Raw genomic sequence first — 24,841 nt, 5'->3', positions numbered from 1 at the left:
GTCAAATGGCGGATTCTCTGTGTATTTATACTCTTCTGTCACGTGCAGTTTCGCGCGCTTGACTCTGGCAGAGTGCCAAGCGCCCCGATTGGCTCGCGCTCCTCTGCTGTTCCGCCATTGGTTCGTGCAGTTGCTTTGCACAAGCCAATCAGCACGCTCACGCGAGCTTCTAGCTCTCGCATGTGCTGCAGCAATGCGTTTTAAAATAAAGGCTTCAATATTCTCGAGAAAAGGAGTTTTCCCACAGCGTTTTCAACGCAGTACTCGTTCCCTTATCTCTAAGGGAACCGAGGTTACGTAAGTAACCAAGTACGTTTTAAGGGCCATTCAGACAAAAAAATAAAGAGATGTATCGGCCCAAAAAGCACATCAGCCCAGCGGGAAAATGCCCTGTCTGCCAGATGGCCAGTCCGCCCCTGAATATCACTGACCAACTTTAACTGCATCTCTCTGAAGCACACACTCCACCAGTGTGCTCTCCAAACACTTGACCATATGATCATCATTCAGCAAACTGATCATGAAGAGATGTCAAACTGTCAAGTTAGCTTTTGCTTTGAAAATACAAGCAAGTGAAAATCAAATCAACACCATTCATTCTTTTTTTTATGAAATAAAAAGGTGTCCAACATCTTCACTTTCCTATTGATTCATAAAAAGGCTTTACAAGTAATTTGTTTTTCTGATATTTATTCAATAAAGCAGGTGCAGTACTAACTTTGCATGTACATTTTTTGTTGGAAAAATACTGAGGATCTCAATCCATTCCATTAAATTTGATCTTTTTACACAAGCTTATACCTTATTTAATAGTGGCCCACTTAATAAACACTGTATATGAAGGTTCCCAACAACAAATCTCTGACCTTATCCCTGTTTTCACAGCTCATCGTTACCTAAAGCAGGTATTTATCGACTCTATATAAATATTATTCATATTATATACAGATTACAGTGGCCTGCTCAAATTAGCATATCTTTAAAAAAAAATTGAGCATCACATTACAGTGCAGATTGTTTTGTGTCACAGGGTAATTCACGACCATTTAAGTTTCACAACTGAAAATTACTGTGTGTGATTGTAAAAAAAAATATTTGAGTTTAAGGAGTTTAATTGTACAGTATTAATTCTAATCTGATCATGAAGTAGAGTATATCAGCATATAGAATCCTGGAGCGCCATATGGAACATTAAAATACATCAAAAGAAAGCCGCAGGAGGTGAGCTCTCCTCCACCTTGTCCACATACATCAATCAAGCTGACAGCTGATTGGTCCAGCATTTGAATGACAGCTGTATGCCTGCAGTCCTTAAAGATCAACCATATATACACCAGTTGAGGACAAATTACTGAGACAAAACAGGCAGTGGAGAGGATTTTACAGTAATGCACTATATCAGGCAAAGAGCCTCATTAGAAAAGGCTGCTGTATGATAGATATTAGACTGGGCACTCTCTGACTGCAATCAGTCAATTTAGATTGTTTTAAGGTTGTTTCAAAATATACAAGTGCAATATATTTCAACATATTTTATTTTCATGGCAAATCAGACTTTTCTTGCTCTTTTTAACTTAATAAAATGTGTTGCACAGTGCAGACATACTCTAATGTTCACTCAACACTCTACTAGGCTAAGTCATTCTCTAATGTTCACTCAACGCTTTAAGTCCACCCATAGCATTTACAGAAACTAAGAGCAAAAAATGGGTCATAAATTGTCACATTTGTATTAGAACCATTGGGCACATTAACATATGACTGCCCAGTGCCCAATTTTTTTTTAAATTGACCCGGCCTGTAGAAGACAATGTGAAATACAGTGTGCTGGTGGAATATGGTTATAAAATAAAAAATAAAAAATGAATCAATTAAATGTTCACACACACACTTTTTTTTGCTGCAAAAAAACTTGACAGATATAAGTGGATTCTAAAAAAATGTAAATGCTACAAAAGTGTTCGATAACATAGAGAAAAGAAATGGTTTTACAGAAACAACAGCTTCTTGACAGCTCTTTACAAGCACAAGTTCAGGGTGACATGACACTGTTCCTGCTCACTGAGCATCTGCATCACATAGTCAAGACTCAAGCCTGCTGTTCTTACATCAGCAGCTGAGGTAATGATAGAGTACGTGAATGCATTATCCAGAAGAAGCTGTATTGTGCTAGACACGTGGCTCAGTAAAGGAGCAGCTAGCAGACAGGCGCTATAATTAACACACACAATGTGTGCACATGAAGCACACAGGCTCATGTGCATGCACACCAGCATATATGCTTGTTCTCATACATGGTCATACATGATAAATGCAAGAAATGGATTAGTGTGTCCTAAATCCTAATACTTTGAAAATAGCATGATACAGGCCCCCAGATTGCAAGGCAGCCCTGTATAGACCTTATGCGCCAGAGAAACAAGCGCACAGCCATCTTTACAATTTTGTGTTTAAACTTGTGTTTTTGTGGTGGCTCTGTATATTTCTATGGCAAGAGTAATTAGCTAGTGAAGTGGATTTACTTAATTGATAGTTAACGAAAGTTATCATGAGCATTGTAATGTTTGAAGCGGATGTCGTAACAAATGTCAGTAGAGCGGGAAGATTTTATAACGAGCCTTTCATTCATAAATCAGAAAGATCTCAACTTAATGCTGTGAAAATACAAACCGGAAGACAGAACACAAAGAGCGCAGCGCTGAAAAGGGGCGGGGCTACAAGAGGTCAATAGATATTCCTCAAACATTCTCATCAATAACTGATAAGCTTGCTTAATTTAACATGCATTAAATATACAGATTTTTTTAAATATATATTAACATTTTAACTTTCACTACATTTTTAAAAGTATGTACTTCCTATCAACAGTGAAGTACATACTTTTAGTGTGTTATAGAAATATGGCAAAAGGGATGCAACCCATATTTCTCCCCGTATGCAAACTAGTGTTATCTATAGTCCAGCTGATGTTGTCTTCTGTATGCTCTCCTCATTATGTATATATCAGCTGGGTTTCCTCTAGCAAGCCTGTGACAGGTGAGCTGAGGTAAAACTAAGGCAGGCTCTTTTTTCCTGCTCTCTCGTCACCCAGCTCTCTCCATTACAGCATTGTCCCTTGGAGCCTAGCGCTTCTTAAAAATAGCGTGGGTGTAAAGCCCTGCTAGAACAATGGGGGCCATGCACAGATGACAGCTGTCTGTCCTGTCAGAGCGTGGACACCTCCGCGGTGCGATGCGCTCACGGCAGACAAACTTATAACTCCTGTCAGGAGCCTATATGCTTCTGCCTGTTTGCCAAGAGCAGAAATTATTGCAGGCTCACGGCATGGTTTCTTTAGAGCAAACAACCGTGGGGAGATGGGGAGCACAGATTAAAACTGACCAATCAATTAATCAACAGCTATTTATGATAATTAGGCTACCGCTGGGTTTATGTGAAGCAGGCCAGGCACACAATCTCATTAGGATGTGTGTTTATATTTTCTACCTGTCACCCTGCATGATAACCTAGCATTAATTGGAGCTTAGTGTGTTTTTCCGACACTGATTCTGCCATTCTAATTGAATTATAACAGATGGATGTGCATATTGAACATGGGGTCAACGGAACAATGATGGTGGAAATGTTGATGGAATCCAGAAAAGCATGGCATGCTAGCCAAAAGAGGGATTTTAAGAATTGCATTTTGTTTCTTATTTAGTACTGACCTGAATAATCTGTTTCATTAAATTTCCACAAATTAAACCGTTCAAAAGTATACATATGCTTGATTCTTAATTTTTTAAATGTATCTTTAAATTGTTTATTATTTTGTATTCTGGGAAACATGCAAATATTATGTAGCTTCTGCAATGCATAACTAAATAAAAAAAAACTTTAAACAACAGAACAATCTACATTTATTTATAACATTTAGCAGATTCTGCAATTCAAAATACAAAGAGAATTTTAAATAGCAGTCAATAGAGAAAGATGCTTTTTAGAACCAGATGCTGTAAGCTAGTTACAGTATCCAGCCAGCAGGAGCTAATCGGGCAATGCTAACCAGCCAAACTTTGGCCCTTTGAGTTAAAATGATATATAACAGGAGCTTTCATTTAAAAATGTATCACAGCATCTTGTTTGGCAGGAAATTATTTACAATTTGAATCTTCCAACAAACAACAAGCCAAATTTACACAACATTGGTAACTGTCTACTACAGTCAAAGTTTTTAACCCCATATTTTTTACAATCTTAGTCCAAATCCATATAATTGTTCTTAATGTTTCCATAGTCAGGTCATGGTGAACAAGGAATTGTAATGTTATTGTAATTTGAATGTTATTGTATGTTACTGTGAATTACTGTAAACTACTCCAAATGAGTAGAAATTAACTGGTCTAACACAAACATACAGTACTTACTACAAGTTTCAATCTTCTAGCTTACTGGAAAGACGTTTATAGAGATACATTTTGCAACACTTCTAAAAAATCTCTTAGGAACAAAATAAACATAAAAGTCACAATTCCACAAAGAGGTGGGAAAACAATACAAGCAATATCAATACTTGGGTCTGTAAGGGTTAAATATGTTTTAATGTTTAAAAAAAGAGAGAGCCCGTATTCTATACTGATCTTTGCTGTCACTTCTAAGGTCTCAAGTAATGTACCAGAGGAATTTTACCATTTTCACCATCCAAAGAAAATCATGTTTACTGTCGCGCATGCATGTTTTCTTAAAATTGGCAGTGCAGAGTGATGTTGGTGGATCTGAAGGATGCTTATCAGGGTCTCTAAAGAGAGCTCTATGTGTTTGGCAGAGCCGCAGAGGCACAGACAGAGCGCGAGGGGAGTACACCATGCCACATGCCCACAGCTTAAAGAGGGGGCGGGTGACTAGTAGACACCAGTGCTTATTAATGTCATTAGGGATGAGGTCCTCTCATTCCCCAAGATTCTGGGTGCTGGATGTTTACTTGTTAGGAGGCCCAAGATTGCAAAGACATCATTTGCATTTAAATGACTGGAGTCCTAAGCCAGCCGATAATAGGCTTTAAGGAAGGACTGGCAACCCATTTATCCACCTACTCACAGTGACTATACAATCAGACTTCTGCACGATGCCACCATACTGCGCTAATCTGTACTTCCTGTGCACAACACTGCTAAGACTCAGTCAAGAGCAGAGGAATGATAACTAGCACAAAAACACACCCACGTGAACTGATAACTGTGAATGCAGTGACATTGGAAATGACACATGAATTTCGTGTCAACAAAGCGTTAGTATGAACCAGCCAATATGCAAACCTATTTACTTTGAGACATGTTCCTAGTCTCACGGTGCATGACTTAGCAGTGCATGTTAGTGCTATGCAGTACATAGTATGAGAACAATGATGGAGACAAGACTCAGCAGGCCAAGACAACAAGATAAAAAAAGTACAAAAAACTGACAACTAAGACAAGAGAAAAATCAAATAAAGTTTTTATGAATTCATAAAAACAACAATTTATTCATTTTAATAAAATTATAATAAAATAAAAATTCATTTCTAAGAAAAGTTTTCACAGAAAGAAATTCTGTGTTGTGTATTTTTATTTTTCTGGCAATCAAATTAAGGCATAAAACATTAAAAAGTTTTTTTTTTATCAAATAAATAAATCTTGTTTATTTTGTTTACATTATTTTAACTTTATGCACAGCACTTTGGTCAACATGGGGTTGTGTTTAAAAGTGCTTTATAAATAAAAAGAATGAATGAATGAATGAATGAATGAATGAATGAATTTGTCTCTTAATCATATGAAATTAAACTTTTATTTACAAAACTCAAGTTTTAGTAAAAGTTTATTATTTTTGTTTTATTACATTGAGATGTAGGCCTAGCTAAATTGTACTGTACTACAGTAATATTTTTCTGTCAAAATTTCAAGTTTAACCGAACTTTTATTGTGACAGGTTGCCGTGAAGACCTTTGAGTTTCTGGGCCCTACTTTAACGATCCGAAACACAAGTATCAAGCGCGAAACGCAAGTAACTTTGTGGGCGGGTCTTGGGCACTGTTGCTATTATACCGGGGGGGGGGGGGGGGGGGGGGTAAATGACTCTTGCGCCTGACGCAAATCTAAAATGGGTTGGTCTGAAGTAGCTTCATTATTCATAGGTGTGGTTTGGGCGTAACATGAAATATACCAATCAGAGTGACATCCCACATTCCCTTTAAGAGCAGGCGCGTTTGTTCCATGGCGGATTGCTATTATATCGGCGAATTTGCCAGGGGCACGCCAGGAGCGGTTCACAGCCGAGGAGACAGACGTTCTCGTCAGGGCTGTAAAACACAGAGAAGTGACATTGGGGATGGGAGAAACACATCCGAATTAGCTTCCGTTAAACAGGTGTATAATAATTTGGGTAAATGTGTAAGCTAGATTTATGCCTATTTTTTCACATCTTCATGGACACAACAATGATTTCCCTCATGTGTTAATATTTTTCCTTGTAATAATGTATGGTTTTCTAAAAATGAGAACTGCTGTGTCTGTGTGTAGATGAGATAAGCAAAGTGTATGCGCGTTGTGCACACGCTACATTGATTATGGCCAAGCATGCACCCTTAAAATAGCATATGAATAACATGCGCAACGTGCCACTGACTTTAGACTAGGTTTTTCCTGGTCAGTGGTGGAATTGTTTTCTAAACCTGCAAAACAGCACCAAGGAACGTTTGCGCCGGAACACGCCTCCTCTTTGCGCTGAACCGCCCCCGGGAGCGCAAATGCATTTGCTAGTTTACCGACGTCTGTGGAAGGAAAAGTCTGCTGTGCATGGGTGCAAAATAGTAATGATACATGCGTCGGTGAACAAAGTCAATTGCGCTGGGTGCAAGATAGGGCCCTCTGTGTATTTATGATATGACGATAATATTTCTCAAATGAAACGGCAAAATGCTGATGAAGTGACTCTCAGAGCGGCTCTGGAGATGAAGTTCATGTGTTTATGTGTTCAGTGAAGTGGCAGAAGCTGAAAACACTGCAAGCGTCACGGGTGCTTCAGTGTGTGTGTGTGTGTGTGTGGTAAATGAAACCGTGTGTCTGAGCCATTCATTCACACAGTGAATATCGTGATTAGGGATGGGACGGTATGGAAATTAAATATCACGATAATAGTGACCAAAATTATCGCGATTATCAATATTATCACGGTTTTGTTAAAACGAGATGAAAGTGTTCAAAAAGAGTTGATGATCACACTGAAGACATTTCAACAAGTTTTATATTTGAAAATCAACAAACAACAAATAAAACAAGCAGCTCTATGCACTTTTTAAAGCATTTCCTTCCTTATAATGAATCAATAGCAACGCATCATAAGACCGCGCACATGCATTGTAACGGCCACCTAGTGTTAAGTAGTGTTCATGACATGAATGTTAATGTGCCTTTAAGATAACTACTTCTATGGCGTAGCCTACGTTATTGTATGCATGCTGCTGTTTTTATGTGAGCGCGCACGCACAGTGAGAGTGAGATTACTCGCGCAAAGAGGAAGATGACCGCTCTACTGCTGACCGTTGTTTTATTATAATGTGTTTACTTCCACTTTGATTTGTAGCGTGTTTTAGAGTGTTTTCTTTTCTCTTTTAACATTCGCTCTTCGACATGTATGTGAAGAGTGTGCTTAACTGAGAGAAAACATCTATAAAAGTCTCGTGGAACTACCAGTTCATTTGCACTGTCATGTATTCTTCATCTGGGCAGACTTCAAACTCTCTGACAGACGTTACACCATGTAATGTTATCACAACGGACGCGCTCTCTCGTTTCATTCAAATACAATTTGCCGTCTTGCGTCTCCGTTTTTAATTGTATTGAAATAAGAGTTGATCAGAGTTGATTTATTGTTTACAGAGTTTGATAATATTGTTGTGATCATCTTATCTGAACGATTGCTTTGTAGCCTACGCTGTAGCCTACATGATTTATAAAAAGGTAAGAAAAACATTAATCTCAATTCAATGTCCCCGTAATTAGCCTATGAAAAAAAAAAAATCGGTGTAATAAGTGTATAATGAATATAAATTATTATCCCTTAAATGTCACTCTTAATAGTCTTGTTTGAACTTGTTCGTTCGTCTTTGGCTAAGCCACTTGCTCCGAGTCCGAACTTTACTCAACTGCGGAAGTTTCACGTTCATTGATATAAAATAGTTCAACTTAAAACAACATTTCATGCCCAATTATTTCCCAGACGTAGTTTTGGTATTGAGGTCAAAGTTAACTTGCCTTGCGTTCGCTATACAACAGTCGGTGATGGTCACAAGACGACTCGGCAGATCTGAAGTTATTGCAGTGACTTTTTCCTGTGCATGTTCTGCTGACAGGGTGACCATCCTCGATTAAGTTTCCCTCAGGACTTTTGTTAAAGCCAAAATATGACCACACATCAGAATTGGTTCTTTTAAAAGGCTGAAAAATCTCCCGAGCACGGGCACTGCCTTGCGCGCTGCGCCTGCGTCAGACTGTTGCTGGTTTAACAGGATCTAAATCGCGATAATCAAACACGGTTTTAATGATAATTCAATTTTAAACGATATTACTAACCGTCAGTACATTTTATCGTGGTTTATCGTGAAACCGGTAATCGTCCCATCCCTAATCGTGATTTGATTTAAGTGTACTGAACTGCTTTTTATTTATTCATCATACATTTTTAGAAATTCCATGAAATTCCGCATTATACAGTAAATTCCGTTTTTTATCACTGGATTCTGCGATTCCGTCCGTGTTTTCCGCATAGTGGAAATCATAGGGCCCAAATAAAGGGAGCAGAGCACATGAGGAACAGATGAACACACTCAAGCAAGTAAAAAATTTGACAAGGGGGTGTGGTAACTGGAAATGACGAGGCTGGACAAGAGGAGCACGTGGCCAACACAAACAGAGGGAGAGCCATGCGCTCAGACACGAGACAAACAAAGAAACACTGAACAGAAACAAGACAGACAAGACTGTCAGGGCAAGACCCTGTCATTCTAAACTGATAGGATAAGATTTTAAGTTGAGATGTTTCTGTAATACAGCCCCTGATGGATAAAATGGCCACATTCACACAGCAACAGAATACTGTCAGTCCTGTATTTAAATCCTTAATATGGTTACGTTCACTTCACACACAGTTCAGTTATTTACAGGAGTGACAACAGCATTCTATAAACAAATTCACACCTGTACATTTTCAGGACTCACAACCGGATTCTCGGGAAAAGCCTGCGCTGTGTTGATTACTTTGGTCACTGTCACTAAGGTTACTGGTCAATGAATATGGGTTTGACTTCCATTGCATGTTCATACAGACAGTATTCGAGATGCTATTCGAGACAGTATGCGCCCCCTGCTGGCCTCACTAACACCACTTCCAGCAGCAACCTGGTTTTCTCAGGAAGTCTCCCATCCAGGTACTAACCAGGCTCAGCCCTGCTTAGCTTCAGTGGGCAACCAGTCTTGGGCTACAGGGTGATATGGCTGCTGGCTACTGTAAGTTGCTTGCTGTGTAAATGGGATAATTCGAGACTTACACCTGAGTAAATGTGAATGCGTAAATAAAAAAGTAAATGCGATTGTCAATCTCAAAAACCAACAGTGTGAAAGTAGCCATAAAGTCCGATTTAGTAAGATAAAAGCATTGTGCACTACTTGTAGTCAATTACTTGGCATGCCACTCTTGCAAGTATTCCACAAAAACAACTAACAATTAGCCTAAATAATGTCTTGAAATTAATCAATTAAATATAATAACTGCCGTTACCAGTAATAAAATGTATGTTCAAGTCAAGTTTGAATACAATTTTTTATGTAGTAACAATGATGTCACATGTTTGATGAGCTTTCCATCCTCTTCCTGTTCCCTCTCTATCATTCATTTTCCATTCTTTCTCCTTGTTCTCTGTGCAACTGACTTCATTAAAATCTAATGAGCGATGATGACTCATCTGATACCACCAGATCTTATAATCTTCACTCAACTCCTAATGAGGGTGCAAGGCTTTGATGAAATACTGCCTCACCATCTCATCTAGACGGAGGAACACAGGATAAGTGCAAGTGAAAGGAACAGAGAAAACTTGAAAAACTGACTGCCTACATCCCCTCTATCCACATTAGCAAAATACTACTGACTTTACACCCTTGTTCCATTAGAAAAATTATGTTTTGAACTCTAGTAATCATCCATCTAACGGGCAACACCTTGCACACAGTTTAAGTGTAGTAACATGACATTCAACATTCACACAATTTCAACTCTGACATCATAATTTAAAGATTACCAGATAATTATGTGGGTGGTGCCAGCACGGAAATCTAACCAAGATGCCAGAGAGTCTGATCACACGCACATATAGACACGTCCAGTTGTACAACACAACACTGACATTTAGAAATAAATCATTATTATATAAACATTAGAATTTACACTTTTAACATGATTCTATCTGTAAATAAGTGTTTTCTGGACCACTATTCAGCTTAATCAACATGGAAAAAAATTACATTGCAGCTTGCAGTCTGAATGTGATGAAACATTAACACACAGACAACTGATCTCTCAGTCATCAAATTAATTACACGTCATCTTCCCTTTTGAACCTTATGATTACGAGACCTCAACACTGCTCCTGTGCTGTCTCTAAAATGACAAATTTGTCATGACTTACACATCACAGATATATTTAAGGGTGTTTATCTGTGGTGTTATTACTGTGTGTGCATGTCAGGTGTCAGTAAACAACTAACGAGTTAATGAGAAAAAGGGGTTGAGAGGTTAAAGTCTTTCTGGCGTTTTCTTCCTCTCTTAAACCAGACAAAGATCCAGGGCTCATCAATAATGAATGCGAACTGGAATCATGTGAAATTCTCTAAGAAGCCCATCTCCCTTTGTACTTTAACACTATGACAGTGATTAATATTTTATATGTATCGTTACGTTGCACTGTGTATGTGTGTGTCTGTCTTTTTCTTTCCCTCTCTCTCCCTCCTTTCTCTTTTAGATAGCTCCGTTCTCTGAAAAACAGATGATAAATATTACGGTACAAAGCAAAATGGCCTCTGCCCTTCATCCAAGCTTCTAAATTGTGGTTTACTCTGCAAATGAAAACTTCAGCAGCCTTTCCCTTGAGGAGAGCACTTCTTGACACTGCTGTTTTAACAGCACTAACGCAATATCTGTTCTTGGCGATGGAGTGTTTTCAAGGTGCTGTTCATTTCTCCACTCAGCCTGGTCTGAAAGTTAACCTGTTAACCGCTGCCAGAGCGCGGGCGCACTGAAGCGGTTTTATTTATATATAGTTCAAAGTTACTATCAGATTTAATGTTATACCTTGACAAACTATACATCATTACAAAGATATAAGACTCAAGTTTCAGAATTTGACCACTATTGTATTCTGAGAAGCTTATAGCGACAGTTATTTCTTAATTTGTGTCAGGAGTTATGAAATGAAAAAAATGAGTCGATACCTTTGATATGAATTATGCGCGTCAGCCGCTTTCATTCATAAAAAAACTCCCGTGCTGTCGTCATGACAGCGATACACAAAACAACGTCCTTTTAGGCTTTAGCTCAAAAATGTGCAGATTTGGAGAAATATTGATATATTCTCATAGGTTTACATCAGATTTCTATAGACAGGAATAATATTTATTGAATTTATACCCAAATGCGTCGATGTAATCATTATGAGCGTTTGCATACTCTGTTAATGTGTTTTCAATTCATACCAATAGCCTGAGGGCGCCCTCGCCGCCCTGTGCACAGTTTTAGAACATGAAGAAGTGCCAATCATGTGACAATCCAGGAAGCCTCGAACACACACACAGCTAACAACAGATCACGCTGTAACATGGAGAAACAGTCGTTTTGAAGACAATAAACATGTTTGCTATGATATTTGAGTTACCTGTGTTTTTCAATCCATGCCAGGTATTTCCATAATAATAGATTATATTTATAATGTAATGCTAATCTATATAGAATCGTTGTGCAGAACAGTATTAGACATTCTCTGACAATAGTATATTTTCTGTCTGATTTTTTATCTGAAGCCAAATTAGATCACAGAAAATTATTTAAAATACTCGATTTGCTTTATAAAGTAAGTTTATAAGCACAAACATGGTTTTAATCTCATAAATTGTCGTGTATTGATGGTGTGCTAAGCTAACATGCTAGCTAGCCCTAGGTGCACCTGCCACCTAGAAGTTATATTTTTATTATTTTTTGAAAGCTTACTGAAATGTTTCTTTATTCAAGAAATGCATTAGATACAGTTTAAAATGTAAGGGTGAACTTTGAGAAAAGAAATTGGTGATTGAAAGTGAAACCATATGAATAGCCTGTGAATAGCCAGTCGTTAGTAACTATAATGCAGACAAAAGAAATGCATATTTACAGCCATAACCAGGCTGGAGAGGTGTGAATGTGTTCAGGGGGAGACTGAGACTGAATGGGGCTCGTTTGCACCACAAAACAATAAGGACAATATACTGCATAGATGGTTAGAAGATGGCAATAAACATCAGAAGCATCTTAGCGTCAAATCAAAATAAAGTCACATGACATGGTCTTGAAAAACATTTCACTAAATACAGTTTTGGACTTACTATCTTAAGATTTTAAACATAAAATGTTTAGACATGTGGCATTAGCTGTAGTGCATTTCTAGATTGCTCCAGTGCCAACTTCAATTTTATTTTCATGAGGATATTTCATAAAAAATAATTTCTAATAACTTTACAAAACTTTGAAGCTATTTATAACAATTTTTGTCATTATGACAATAATTAATTCTACATTTACAATAAACTGCCAGGTGTCAGCTTTCAAATGAGATCATACTTGTGCTTTTAGTACAAAGGGTTCATGAACTGTATCGGTTTCAGTTTGGGTATGTCATTTCTTGGGATTTTTCAAAAGTGGGGTTGCAGCTTAACAGGTTAACACTCTCAGATGATTCAATCAAGCAGAGTTTGTTGAGGTAAAATGAGGTGAAAGTCCATTGAATTTCAGCAAATCCACAACCTTGTGTTGTGCAACATCTCGCCAATGCAGAAAGTTGCCCACAAGGACACACACCACACATCTACAGTGCAAAATCCAGGAAAACCATCAAAAGGTTCAAACTAATTTTACGAGAAGAAAACTTGATCTACAAGTAAATGTGGAATGAAAACCATGCAATGAATTTTGAAACAAATGAAGACACTTGACCCTGACATGGAAAGGTTTAAATCAGCAAACTCAGCATCATTCAGAAGATAGTAGCACCTGTCACTCACCCACTCAGAACGACAATGAAGTCCATCACGTTCCAGCCGTTCCGCAGGTACGAGCCCTTGTGGAATGCAAATCCCAAAGCAATGACTTTTATTCCAGCTTCTAAGCAAAACATTCCTATGAAGTAGGGCTCTGTTTTTTCCTGAGAAAAGAAAATGGATTGGGTGTAAGACAACATAAACCTACATACCTACATAAAAAGCATAGAACTCAAACTCAGCATAAAATAATGCCATCTAGGTTGGGTGCACATTAGATTTTGACACTTAGCCAGAATGTTCTGTTTAACTAATCTCCAAGAACAGCAATTATTAAGAACCTGGTTTAATTTAGGTTTTATTTAGTGAGGCGATTGTCATTACTTGCCTCTATTTAAACAAGGACTTCTCTAAAATATGTCACTAAAGTAAAACAGTAGGGAAATACTCTTTGAATGGGAATAATTAGCTTGTGAGCAATTCAATGGGGGAAACTACAGTCTGAATAAAGTTGTCAAGAACAAAGAATATGAGGAAGGACAGAATATGAAAGCACAAGAGAGCTACATTTAGAATATAACTGTGGTCTCTTAGAGTATAACATCTTTCTCGTTACACAAATTACTAGAAATACATCTATAAGTAGATAACTAGGCCAAAATGATTCATCTATATTCAATTCTTTCAAATGAAAACAGAAAATCAGCTAAAAATGGAAGATGAGGAGAGCAGTAAATGTAAGTGGGTAGGTGTGTCCTCACAAGTCTCTTTGACATGGGCGTCTTGTCCTCTCCAGGCAGGTGCTGCTCCAAGGCCAGGACGATGCAGTTGGCGATAATGGTGGCCAGGATCATGTATTCAAACGGAGTTGAGGAGGAAGGTTAAGGAATAGTACATACTTAAGACATCTTGCAACTATTGATGTTTGGTCATTAGTGTACTTACTAACACAACATCCCACTGTTGCTGTGCTCACTGTGCAAAATTAAGCAGCACTATGGTTATAGCGCCACCTAGTAGTCAAGAGTAGAAATGCATTTCCCGCAGTAACCTGCGGTGGTACCCGTGGCGGTAAAAAAAATATTCTGGTTGAGTACCATCTGTACAACTACTTAAAAACTTTTCACTTGCCATTAATCATACAAACCATAACAATGAATAATAGGGCTGTGTATTGGCAAGAATCTGGCGATACGATACGTATCACGATACATGGGTCACGATTCAATATATTGCAATACATTTCGATACTGTGCATAAGGCGATATATTGGGATTTTTTTAAAGTTAAATATATTACAAATATTTTAAAAAAGACATGATGTGCATACAAATCAAAGAAGTTTACTTTAGGTAAACAATTCAGTACACAGAAAATCAAACTGCCAGTTTGGGATTGTGGTTCACAGGTTCTTAGTGAGCAAATTTTTATATGCTCAAGTAGGCCATAATAAAAGAAATAGGTACATAGGCCCTGTCACAATACAAAACAACAACGTGAACTGGACGAAAATGAATGAAAGTGGATGAAAGTGAACAAAATGAATGTGTCATATATTGAAATCAAGTTTTATGTGATAAAAGATTTTAAAAGAACTGGACGCGCGAATGAGGCGAACCGCGCCGCGCTAAACGCCTTGTGCCGCAGGACCTCCAGACGCGCGTAAACGCGTCTTTGCATTGACTTAACATTGAAATCACTCGCGCCAGATGCTCTATTCGCGTTGCTCTATGAACGATGCACGCGATTACATTTAGAAATAGACAAGCTTTGTTTCCAAATGCACCAAGCAAAGATATCCTATCAATTGTATAAACTTTTATAAAGCCAGCCAATATAATCACAATAAACACATCCAAAATGAAATATTTAACATATAAATAACGCAACATCTAATTTGTAAACAAAATGATTTACGCACTAAATCCAGCATAAACTCCGGCACAATTTGCATATGTTTAAACTCTCAAGACAAACGTCACATCCCGAACCTTACAGCAATTGGCTGCCGACTGCGTTTTTCGCTTGATATTTGTATAAAGGAACTGTCTAACTTTTTGACGCTCTCGGTCGCTCTCAACGCTTTCTTCGGTCCGCTGTCAATCCTAAAATGTCCAGTGGACACGCACCGTTATAGGCGAGCCTGGCGAGGACACTAGTGGTGCGTCTCAGCATAGCTATCTAGTAGTAGGGATTTAAACAACATAAACGTGAACCACTGTCTTACGCTCTTACCATGAATATTTTTGGACGTAAAAAAAAATAAAAAAAATAATCGATATTGCGTTTTTGAAAATCGATACAGTATTGCAAAATAAAATATCGCGATACTCAAGTGTATCGATTTTTTCTTACACCCCTAATGAATAATACTATTAAAACCATAGTATTTAATTTGCTCAAGTCTTACTGGTTCATTAGTAAAACAGCCAATGAAATTAAAGGGTCAGAGTGATGATAGAAAATTATTGCATTAAAAAAATGGTGTACCTTGACTAACAATATAAGTGGTACGAGCTACAACAAGAATATGAATAGAAACTACATTGATATTTCTTGAAAATACTTGAAAGAAGGAAAAAGAATATAAAAATGGTTTTAGTGTAAATTGATGCAAGAAAGAAAAATAAACAATCATCATGCATTATGAAGAAGACCAGAATTCAAATTGAAAATATGGCACCTTACATTTTGAAATGGGTGATTTTCAAAATATGATCTTAAATTTCTTTTTGCAAATGTAAAAAAAAAAAAAAAAAAAACTTTTAACACTTCAAAAAACAAACAAAGTTTGAATGGAGTCACAATGAGAACCAATGCATTCCCATTACTTTCACAGTAAGCTCAGATTTAATAATAAAAAAAAATTAAAAATAGTTAAACAGAGTTAAAAATTTGCTACCCTTTGTCAACCTGATTTACTTGCTCATTTGAAAATAAATGACTCAAAAGAATGATTCTCTCACAAATCTGACAGACTGATCCACTATGGCTTGTGAGTTTTAGAAAAATCTGTACTTCCTATCGAAATTTCAAAGACTTGACTACAAAATTGAAAAGTTTTTCATGATTGTGGGAACTCTGGAGTGTATAACAGTGTTTTTTTGTGTGTGTGTGTGTGTGTGTGTGTGTGTGTGTGTGTGTGTGTGTGTGTGTGTGTGTGTGTGTGTGTGTGTGTGTGTGTGTGTGTGTGTGTGTGTGTGTGTGTGTGTGTGTGTGTGTGTGTGTGTGTGTGTGTGTGTGTGTGTGTGTGTGTGTGTGTGTGTGTGTATAGGTGTGTGTGTGTGTGTGTGTGTTCAGCGTACAAGGCTGCTGATGTAAAATGTGCCAGTATACTGCAGCAGTACATTGCAGGCTGGCACATGCTTTCTCAAACACACAAACTTACATGCCCAAAGAGTGCATGAAGACTGTTGTCATACAATGAAATGAAAGAGAGCAGTTATTTAACTTCAAGTTTACAAGATGTTCTCAGGACCCCTGGTGGTTGTGAGTTCACAGCCAGCCACTGATTTGCATGTGTACAGAAAAATGTTGGATTTTGAAACGTGGCCTCTGCCAATTTCTGCCAGTGTGTGTGGGGATAAAAAAAACAGTAAATAAAAGAGCCCAAATCTGCTTAAGACAAAGAAGAAAGAGAGTTCAGTACAAATATAACAGGCAGCTGGAGGACAGACCTCTGGCGAAGTCTCTCTCTCTTATGTGCCTTTCTATCCCTCAGTTTGTGTTAATTAAATTAAACTCAGACTTTGCTGAGTTCCAGTAGCATGATGCTAGTGTCAATATGTTGGCTTTGAACAGTAAAAACAACATATGTTCTGGTATTGGTGTTCTATTAAATGGACAATATGTTTAGGTTATTTAAGATGGAAAATAGAGAAGAATAAACTAGTGATAAAACAAATACACAGAGGAAAATTTAAAAAGTAACACCATACTAAATAGGCTGTATTTATGTTTTATGTAATTATATTTTGTCCGCACACTCTGCATGCATGGTTATATGGCTGCAACAACGAATCGATTAAATCGATTAAAATCGATTACTAAAAGAGTTGGCAACGAATTTCATAATCGATTCGTTGCGTCGCACGACGCAGAGATTGTTGAGTATAAAAAAAAAAAAGTTGAGTTGAGTGCGGAGCAGAGTGGACACACTCGGTCTTTCTCGCGCACTGTTGCTCACTCGCGGAGTTTAAATTTTACCGGACTGGACAAAAGTGAAGCGAACTCCGCGAGCGAGCGACACTGCGTGAGAGAGACCGAGTGTGTCCGAGAGCGCGCTCGACAGAGAGAGAGACCGAGTGTGTCAGAGCATTAGTAAATTGGTACATAGTAATATATAATTATTATATAAGAGGCATGGAAGTTCGATAAATGGACAACAATCTAAATAAAACCAACAATTCAATTCTTACCACTGAATTAGCAGACTGTGATTTGAATCAAATAGACAGAAGATGAAAACACTTTCTTGTCTGTCCCAAGTACCACTACAAGGGGAATATTTTTTCCACAATTTGCAGCACTGAATTTTTCATTCTTTACTCTAAATGACTAAGAGAAACTTCACTATATGCTCGGAAAGAATGAGCTGCAAAATACCTTACCACCATACCAGGTGGTCAATCCATTGTATTTGTTTTTATTGTTTTTATTTTATTTTATTATTTTATATTGTATTTATATTTTATATACATTGTATTTATAATTAATATTAGGATAGACTAGAGATATTATCTTCTGTTATCATTATTATTATTGCTATTATTATTACCTATTATCCGACTGCGCGAGACTTGTGTTTTGTGTGCATGTGCTTGTCAAATAATGTCAAACATTTTGTTAAAGATTACCAAAAACCAAGTTTGTGAGTGTGTGCATCTGTGAGTGAGAGTTTGTGAGTGTGTGCGTCTGTGAGTGTAGTGTAGAGAACAAGTTCTGATGTTCAAACAAATCCTGTTAAGTTTTCTGATTTGTATTTTTCTTTATTTTTTATAAATTATTTATTGTTCTGACAGCTCAGGTCCCTTTAAACAAAAAATACATCTTTTTGTGCACTTTATTTAAAAAAAGCCTATATATTTGGCAGAAGTAAAGCATGTGCATGTGTTTTTTGTGTGTGTTTTTTTACTTTAACAGCTCAGGGATGTTCAAGGAGCAATCTGTTTGTGCACTTTGCACTGTGAATTTGCACTGTCAGTTATGTTTTTGAATAAAGGGTTGGAAATTAATGGGTTTTTTTATCCGATTTATTGATTAATCGAAAAAATAATCGACAGATTAATCGATTATTGAAATAATCGTTAGTTGCAGCCCTACATGGTTACATGATTTAATATTTAAAAAAAAGGTACAATACCAGAGAGTCACAGAAAGAGAGAAAGAAAGACTGCAGCCATTACAATCTAAAAGAGCAGTAGAGAGACAGAGAGAGACAGAGAGAGAGAGAGAGCGGTCTCCGTGGCAACAGGCTCTCTCCTGTCTGCCATAAGTCAGTACTCAGAGTTAATATGGTCTCTGAGCCATCAGTGTTCTCTACATGCTGCTGAATGCATTCGCACAATCAATACTGACCACACAAACATCCTTTCACTGTATCCACCATGACACATGATACTCAATTTTTCTTTAGATCAGCTCTTAATAAGTTGAATAGTACTGAATAGTCCATCAACAGGATCACGCAGGTATCGCTGTTCACAAACATCTAACTTTAGTGACTTTATGAGCAAACTTTCTCTCTCTCTTCCATACTCTCTGACTCTATTTCTACATTTTATTTCTACTGGAAGAGATTTCAAAATAGCTGTGCATGTTGTTAGTCTGGAAATCCAGACCCAAATCTGAAAGATTAAGGGTTTGGCATTGATAAATGAAAATCGCCCAACTCGAGGGGCGGCACCCAGCATGCATTTGAAAATCTCACTGCACGCAATTGGATAACACTACGACCAATCACTGTCGTGATTGCGCTGTCGTCATTTGTTTAGCTTGCCTCTGGCCCGCCTATATCAGATACACTGATGTGATTGGTGCAGCTCAGCTACAAGGGCATAGTTAATGAGCATCATTACTCAATGCCGGAGTGACTCGCTGAGCAAATTCAAATTGTGCTCTTGCGAGAACTCTGGATTTCCAGGGTAGCAAGATGTGGCCTATGAAAGTGTTTTTCAATGAGCAAAAAGAATGAATTGCATTTCAATCCAATAGAAGCTTGGAGCATGAGAGAGAGAAAGTGATTAGGAGAAATACAGAGACAGGAAAAGGTGCATGGAAAGAGAGCGTGAGATGCATACAATTATACCATTCATAACATCACAGACATCATTCTAACACTTCTTTCTTTAGACCAGGGGTCGGCAGGTAAGTTTGGCATCGGGGCAAAAAAAAAATTCCCATTAGATGGCGGGCCAGAACTAGCCTGGATCCGCCCTCCTACGACGTACTTCTGCTCAATTTTCACTTTCCTTCAGTACTCCGTCCGGGTTTTAGGTATATTCGTGGGTTTTCTCACATTTTTACCGGTCCAATCAGCAAACAGAGGGAGTGGCTGAGAACGATGATGTTGAGGTTGTGCGCTAGTTTGAGTTGTAGGGTTATGTCTCAACCAAACGTTAGCGATTGGTTATGGCAGATCCAGAGTGGCTCTGGGCAGATCCAATAGTTTTAAACTTCAACAGAGTACCCGCCTTCAAGGAAGTGAACGCTTGTCAATGGAGGGTGGCCATACTCTCTGTACAAATGAAATGTACGATGTAGTCTTGTAAGACCAGGCTAGGCGAGAACATAGCTTAGTCAAAGCCAATAGCGCACCTAAAAGCAAAGAACCGGCAAAAGTAATGATTATGAATGTTTCAAATATAGCAAGGAGACATTTTAATTGTTTATTAATAAACCGGTGTTTTCTGTGTCAGTGTCATCTGAAATAGTGACCGCAGTAGTGAACGCGCCTTCAGAGAGATACACATTTCATACGGATTACATAAGCAGAGAGTAGTCTGTTTCTTTTCGTTTTGAATTGTTTTGTTTAAAAGTAGACATTTTAAGCTTTCTATATATATTTCTCATGTCTGTGAGGCAGCTTATCCGCTGAGTTTCAGTTCATTTATGAGATGAGCTCCAGTTCATGAGCAATGCAATCGTGCCGGCGCCTCCATGTCCTGAATATATTAAGGATGCACCGATACCACTTTTTCCAGAACGAGTCCGATACCGATACTGTAATTTTTGGTACTCGCCCATACCGATACCGTAACCGATACCTGTATTTTCACTGCATTTGTAATTTTTAAATGTATTGGTAGAGAAACCAAAAGAATATAAATCCTATTATTTGACTAAGTTAACTTAGTTGGCTAAGTTATTTTCATGCTTAACCTGTTAACTGTCACCCCCCTTTTTTTGAGAAGACATGAAAATGCACATTTCGAACTTAAATGGTTGTAATTAAAGAATGCTTTGGAGTATATACATACAATTGGTCTTGTTTTAAAGAAGACATTTGGCAGATTTTTGTAGAAGTGAAATAAATTAAGAAAGTGAAACAGAAAAAAAGTTATAGCAGTTTGAGTTTATGGAAATGTAAAATGTAAAAAAATTAATTATTCATATTTTATATAAAATATATATTTTTAAAACCTGGGTGACTCTAAAACTGCAAAAAAATCAAAGTCAAAAATCTGAACAAGTTGTGTTTCAAAATTTAGGTTGATATCTCAAAAAATGAGCTTTCAGTAAGATTTTGTTTGGGCGCAGTACCAAACATTTTCACTAGGTGACAACTAGACTCCATTACTGCCCATATAAGGACGCCTCTATTTCCATATGTGGTTTGAGTGATCATCTGAACCATTATTTCCACAATTTTCATACAATTTATGAAGTAGACATTCTATTCAGAAGTAATATGGGAAGTTTGGCAGATTTTGATATGAATTCAACCTCTAAGAATCACATAAAAATGTTCATTGCTATTTCAAAATAAAGGTCTGAACACGCCTTAGGAATATGAAAATTGTCTTGTTGCAAATTGATAAATTACGGCTCCTCTGTAATTTATTTTGAAAATCAGTCACCAAATATGAAAACTAGAGATTGTAAGCTTTCAAATGATATATAGTTTGTCAAGATTAGTTTAGGTTTAGTATAGGATATTACTGTTTTAAATATGTAATGAATTTGGGCCCACCGGTGGGCCCGTGACAGTTAACAGGTTAATAAAGCCTGCTAAAATGCTTTGTATGAACTTCTGTTACTTTCACTGTTCATATTGCTCTATCATATTTTATCTTTCATTTAACAGTACAGCACATATTTAGAGCTGCTCCAGAAGGGCTCAGTGCTGAGGATTGGGTCAGTGGTACAAATGTTTAGACACAAGTGAAATATCAATTATTTATTCCATTTTGATACTACAACAAAAACTACAGTAATCAATCAAATGTGAAAAAACACTGCATATTCATTACTGTATAAATTAAATATAGATGGATCTTTTTATTTAGTCAAGAGCAGTGAGTAATTTATTTGTCCTTTGTTTGATTGAACATTAAACAATGTTTGAACATTAAAACAGCAGCATGTTTATTAGACTGCTGCCCCTTTAAGACCGAACGCACGTACCCCATTTGAATATACTGTCTACGTTCACTTGAGATATAACTGACTTTGTTTACTAGGATACTTGCCAAGACAGACGTTTTTACATTATTTTGTGTGAATTCGTCCGTTCAAGCACAAGACGTAAAAGACAATTCAATAATCTGATACGTTGGTTTTCGGGACGCGCGCTTTGGATGTTTGTGTTGGAACTTCTTGTATGTGACACTTCTTGGCCTGCAAACTTCCTGTAAGTAATAATGTAGCGAACCACTCGTTATACATAAATCAAGTAACATCAAGTTCATGTTTTACTTACATATACAATTTAGTTTTAATCCAAATAACACATGCTGAATGAATGATCAGCAAAATTATTCAATAGAAGTGCGCTCTCTCATTCTCTCTCTCTCTCTCTCGTCAGTTAACTTTAATAATAAGCTACATGCCTCGTTTTACTTTCTTTGCCATTGACATCCGACTGAACTACAAACTTTCCACTGACGTCTGTGAAAAAAGCATGTGCTCGACCAGCTCACGCGTCTGTGCCGCTGCGCGCTCAATCCACTGCACATTTTTCTCTCATCAGCTCACGCACCACAGCTATAGGTGTTCCTATATTTCATTTAATATTCCACTAATAAGATACATTTACTTCATAGACAGCCTTCTTTTTTTATCCCCATTATATTCTCTGTTGTCAGTGTTTCTTTGTCTGGACACAAATGTACAAACGCAGCCTGGTATTGGTTGTTGGTATCGGAGCATTTTTACGAGTACAAGTAAGAGTAAATGAGCTCTGTATCGGTGCATCCCTTGAATATATTGTCTGCTATTTGCTTCTTATTTATTAAATCCAGGCAAATTGTTGATGAAACATTGATTAAAATTAAGATACAATTTATACAAAACGAAATTCACTTTAAAGAAAGGCTTTCTACAAAACGAAACTTAATGAAGTGATCAAAATCATGTCTGACCCACATGTCTCAAATATATTGCAGCATCTTGCAACACATCCCACCTAGCAAAAACACACATATGTGGGAGATGCAGAATGGATAAAAATAACTCAAAAAATAAAACAGGGCTAGAATAAGCCCATTAATGGCATGTTTGAGTCATGCTCTTAACGAACTATGTTACTATTAATTTGCTTGTTACACAATGGAGCCCAACTTATTGTAATAATTATTTGACGTAGCCTACTTTTACATTTTATTATTCAATTTTTAATTTTTTTTAATTGTTTGTGTGCTGGAGGTAGGCTATTTTGTCGAGTGATGTTAACATTTAAGCTAGATGTTGAGAGAAAATGACTCTATCAAAGAGTCTGGCAAGGTGACAGCGAAAATAGGGCATACAAAGAAGAATGGAAAGGCGACCGTTCATCCTACCTAGTTTTGTAAATGCAAAGCCGGTGTGTCTTATCTGCAAAGAAGTTGTGACTGTTTGCAAAGAATATAAGATTAGACTTTTCATGACAACTATTTTAGAGGTGTGTCTAGCGATCCACAGACTCTTTTGAATGTCTTTTAGAACTTTTTAGAATGTCTTTTTCAAATTAAAAGATCTCAATTAATCTCAAAATAAAACATTGCTGCAAAAACGTTCTCGTACTTCTATTTTAAAGGCAAAATCACTATAAAGACGAAGTGATTGTGAGTAACTGTTGCTGTCATGACAGATCTATTTCAGAACCAGCCACTAGCAAAATAATCTGGCTGCGGGCGCGGGCCAGATATAATTGCTGGCGGGCCAGTATTGGTACAGTACTGTTGCCGACCCCTGCTTTAGACTAATAAGAACAGGCACGATAAGATCAGGAACATGAATTAGGAAAGCAAAGAGGGTTCATTTGATATTGACTTTAAAAGTCTCATTCCTCAGGTGGTTTTCCAAACCTGATTAAGACAAATGAAGAGGTCCTTAACACCCTCTACCACATCTTCTGTTTCTCCCTCTTCTGTTCACTGGAGGGAGGCATAGGGTCGATTGACAGGATCAATTATTGAGTAAGCATGGGCACGGTGGGGTATTTCCTCCCTCAGCCACACAGTGGGGATCAGAGGAATGAACAGCTGTGGCTTCCCCACCGGCCGAGCGGCACAGCAGCCCACTCGCTTCATTAAGCCCTGTCCTTCCCATAGACGACATCGATCTGCCACGACCAACCTGTCCACCTGACCCCACAGCCAAACCGGCCCACTTCAGGAACCATGACGACAAATAATGACATCACCTGATGATCTCCTTCTAATGTGCGTCACTAACAGAGGAAACAACACATGCGTCCACCCCTCCTCAACATTCACTGCCTACACACACCCTGACAAACATGTTCTTCCCTAATGACTCCATCTGTAAGTTTTCCAATCCACCAAATGAATGCATTTCTCTCCAGACACATTTCTGTCCCTCCTCCCAGCGCTTCATCAGCCTGAGCTCAAAGCACATGTCGAACGGCACTTCAAACAAAGCTTTCCTAAATTACCGCTCTCACACACAGGTTGTCGATGCTGCACCACACAGGGCTCGTGAACATGCTGTTTTGCAAACCGGTGTGACCTTTGGTTATTCCACAGGCCTCTGTGTGTGTGCATGTTTGTGTGTACATATGAGGAGAGGTGTTTTTTTTTTTCACAAATTCACTATTGTTACTATTTCATTTACAATAGATAAATATAATTCAAAATAACAAAAAAAAAAAAATTATTAAAATTTTAAACAAAAATTTTTCCCCATCAAACTCGATTTTGCAAAAGGACATTTTGTTGATTGCTTGTTTTTTATTCCTGCTGTGCAGCCTCACCCACTTTTATCTCACTGGTCCAAAATTCTTCTCCTCATAAATGTACATGAAACATCAATTATCTTCCAATTAGCTGTGAATGCGAACGTCACTTTCTGCAGTATTTTTGCTGGACAGACTAATCACTTGCCGT

At 37.6% G+C, this 24,841-nt stretch overlaps 1 protein-coding gene across 1 annotated transcript in view; it reads right to left on the bottom strand.

Annotated features, from left to right (window-relative positions):
* Nucleotides 1–24,841, bottom strand: part of cacna1ea (calcium channel, voltage-dependent, R type, alpha 1E subunit a) — a gene marked incomplete at both ends in the record, with an annotated part of 153,942 nt that overhangs the window by 94,076 nt on the left and 35,025 nt on the right. The window contains 2 exons of the mRNA XM_081348753.1: nt 13,320–13,459; nt 14,057–14,162. Of these exons, the coding sequence (XP_081204879.1) occupies nt 13,320–13,459; nt 14,057–14,162 (246 nt within the window). The remainder of the gene's footprint in view (nt 1–13,319; nt 13,460–14,056; nt 14,163–24,841) is intronic.

Source organism: Scardinius erythrophthalmus, assembly GCF_964197995.2.
Source record: "Scardinius erythrophthalmus genome assembly, chromosome: 20".
Taxonomy (NCBI): Eukaryota; Metazoa; Chordata; class Actinopteri; order Cypriniformes; family Leuciscidae; genus Scardinius; species Scardinius erythrophthalmus.
The sequence above is the reverse complement of the archived record's forward strand: the minus strand, read 5'-3'. Positions and strand labels throughout refer to the sequence as shown.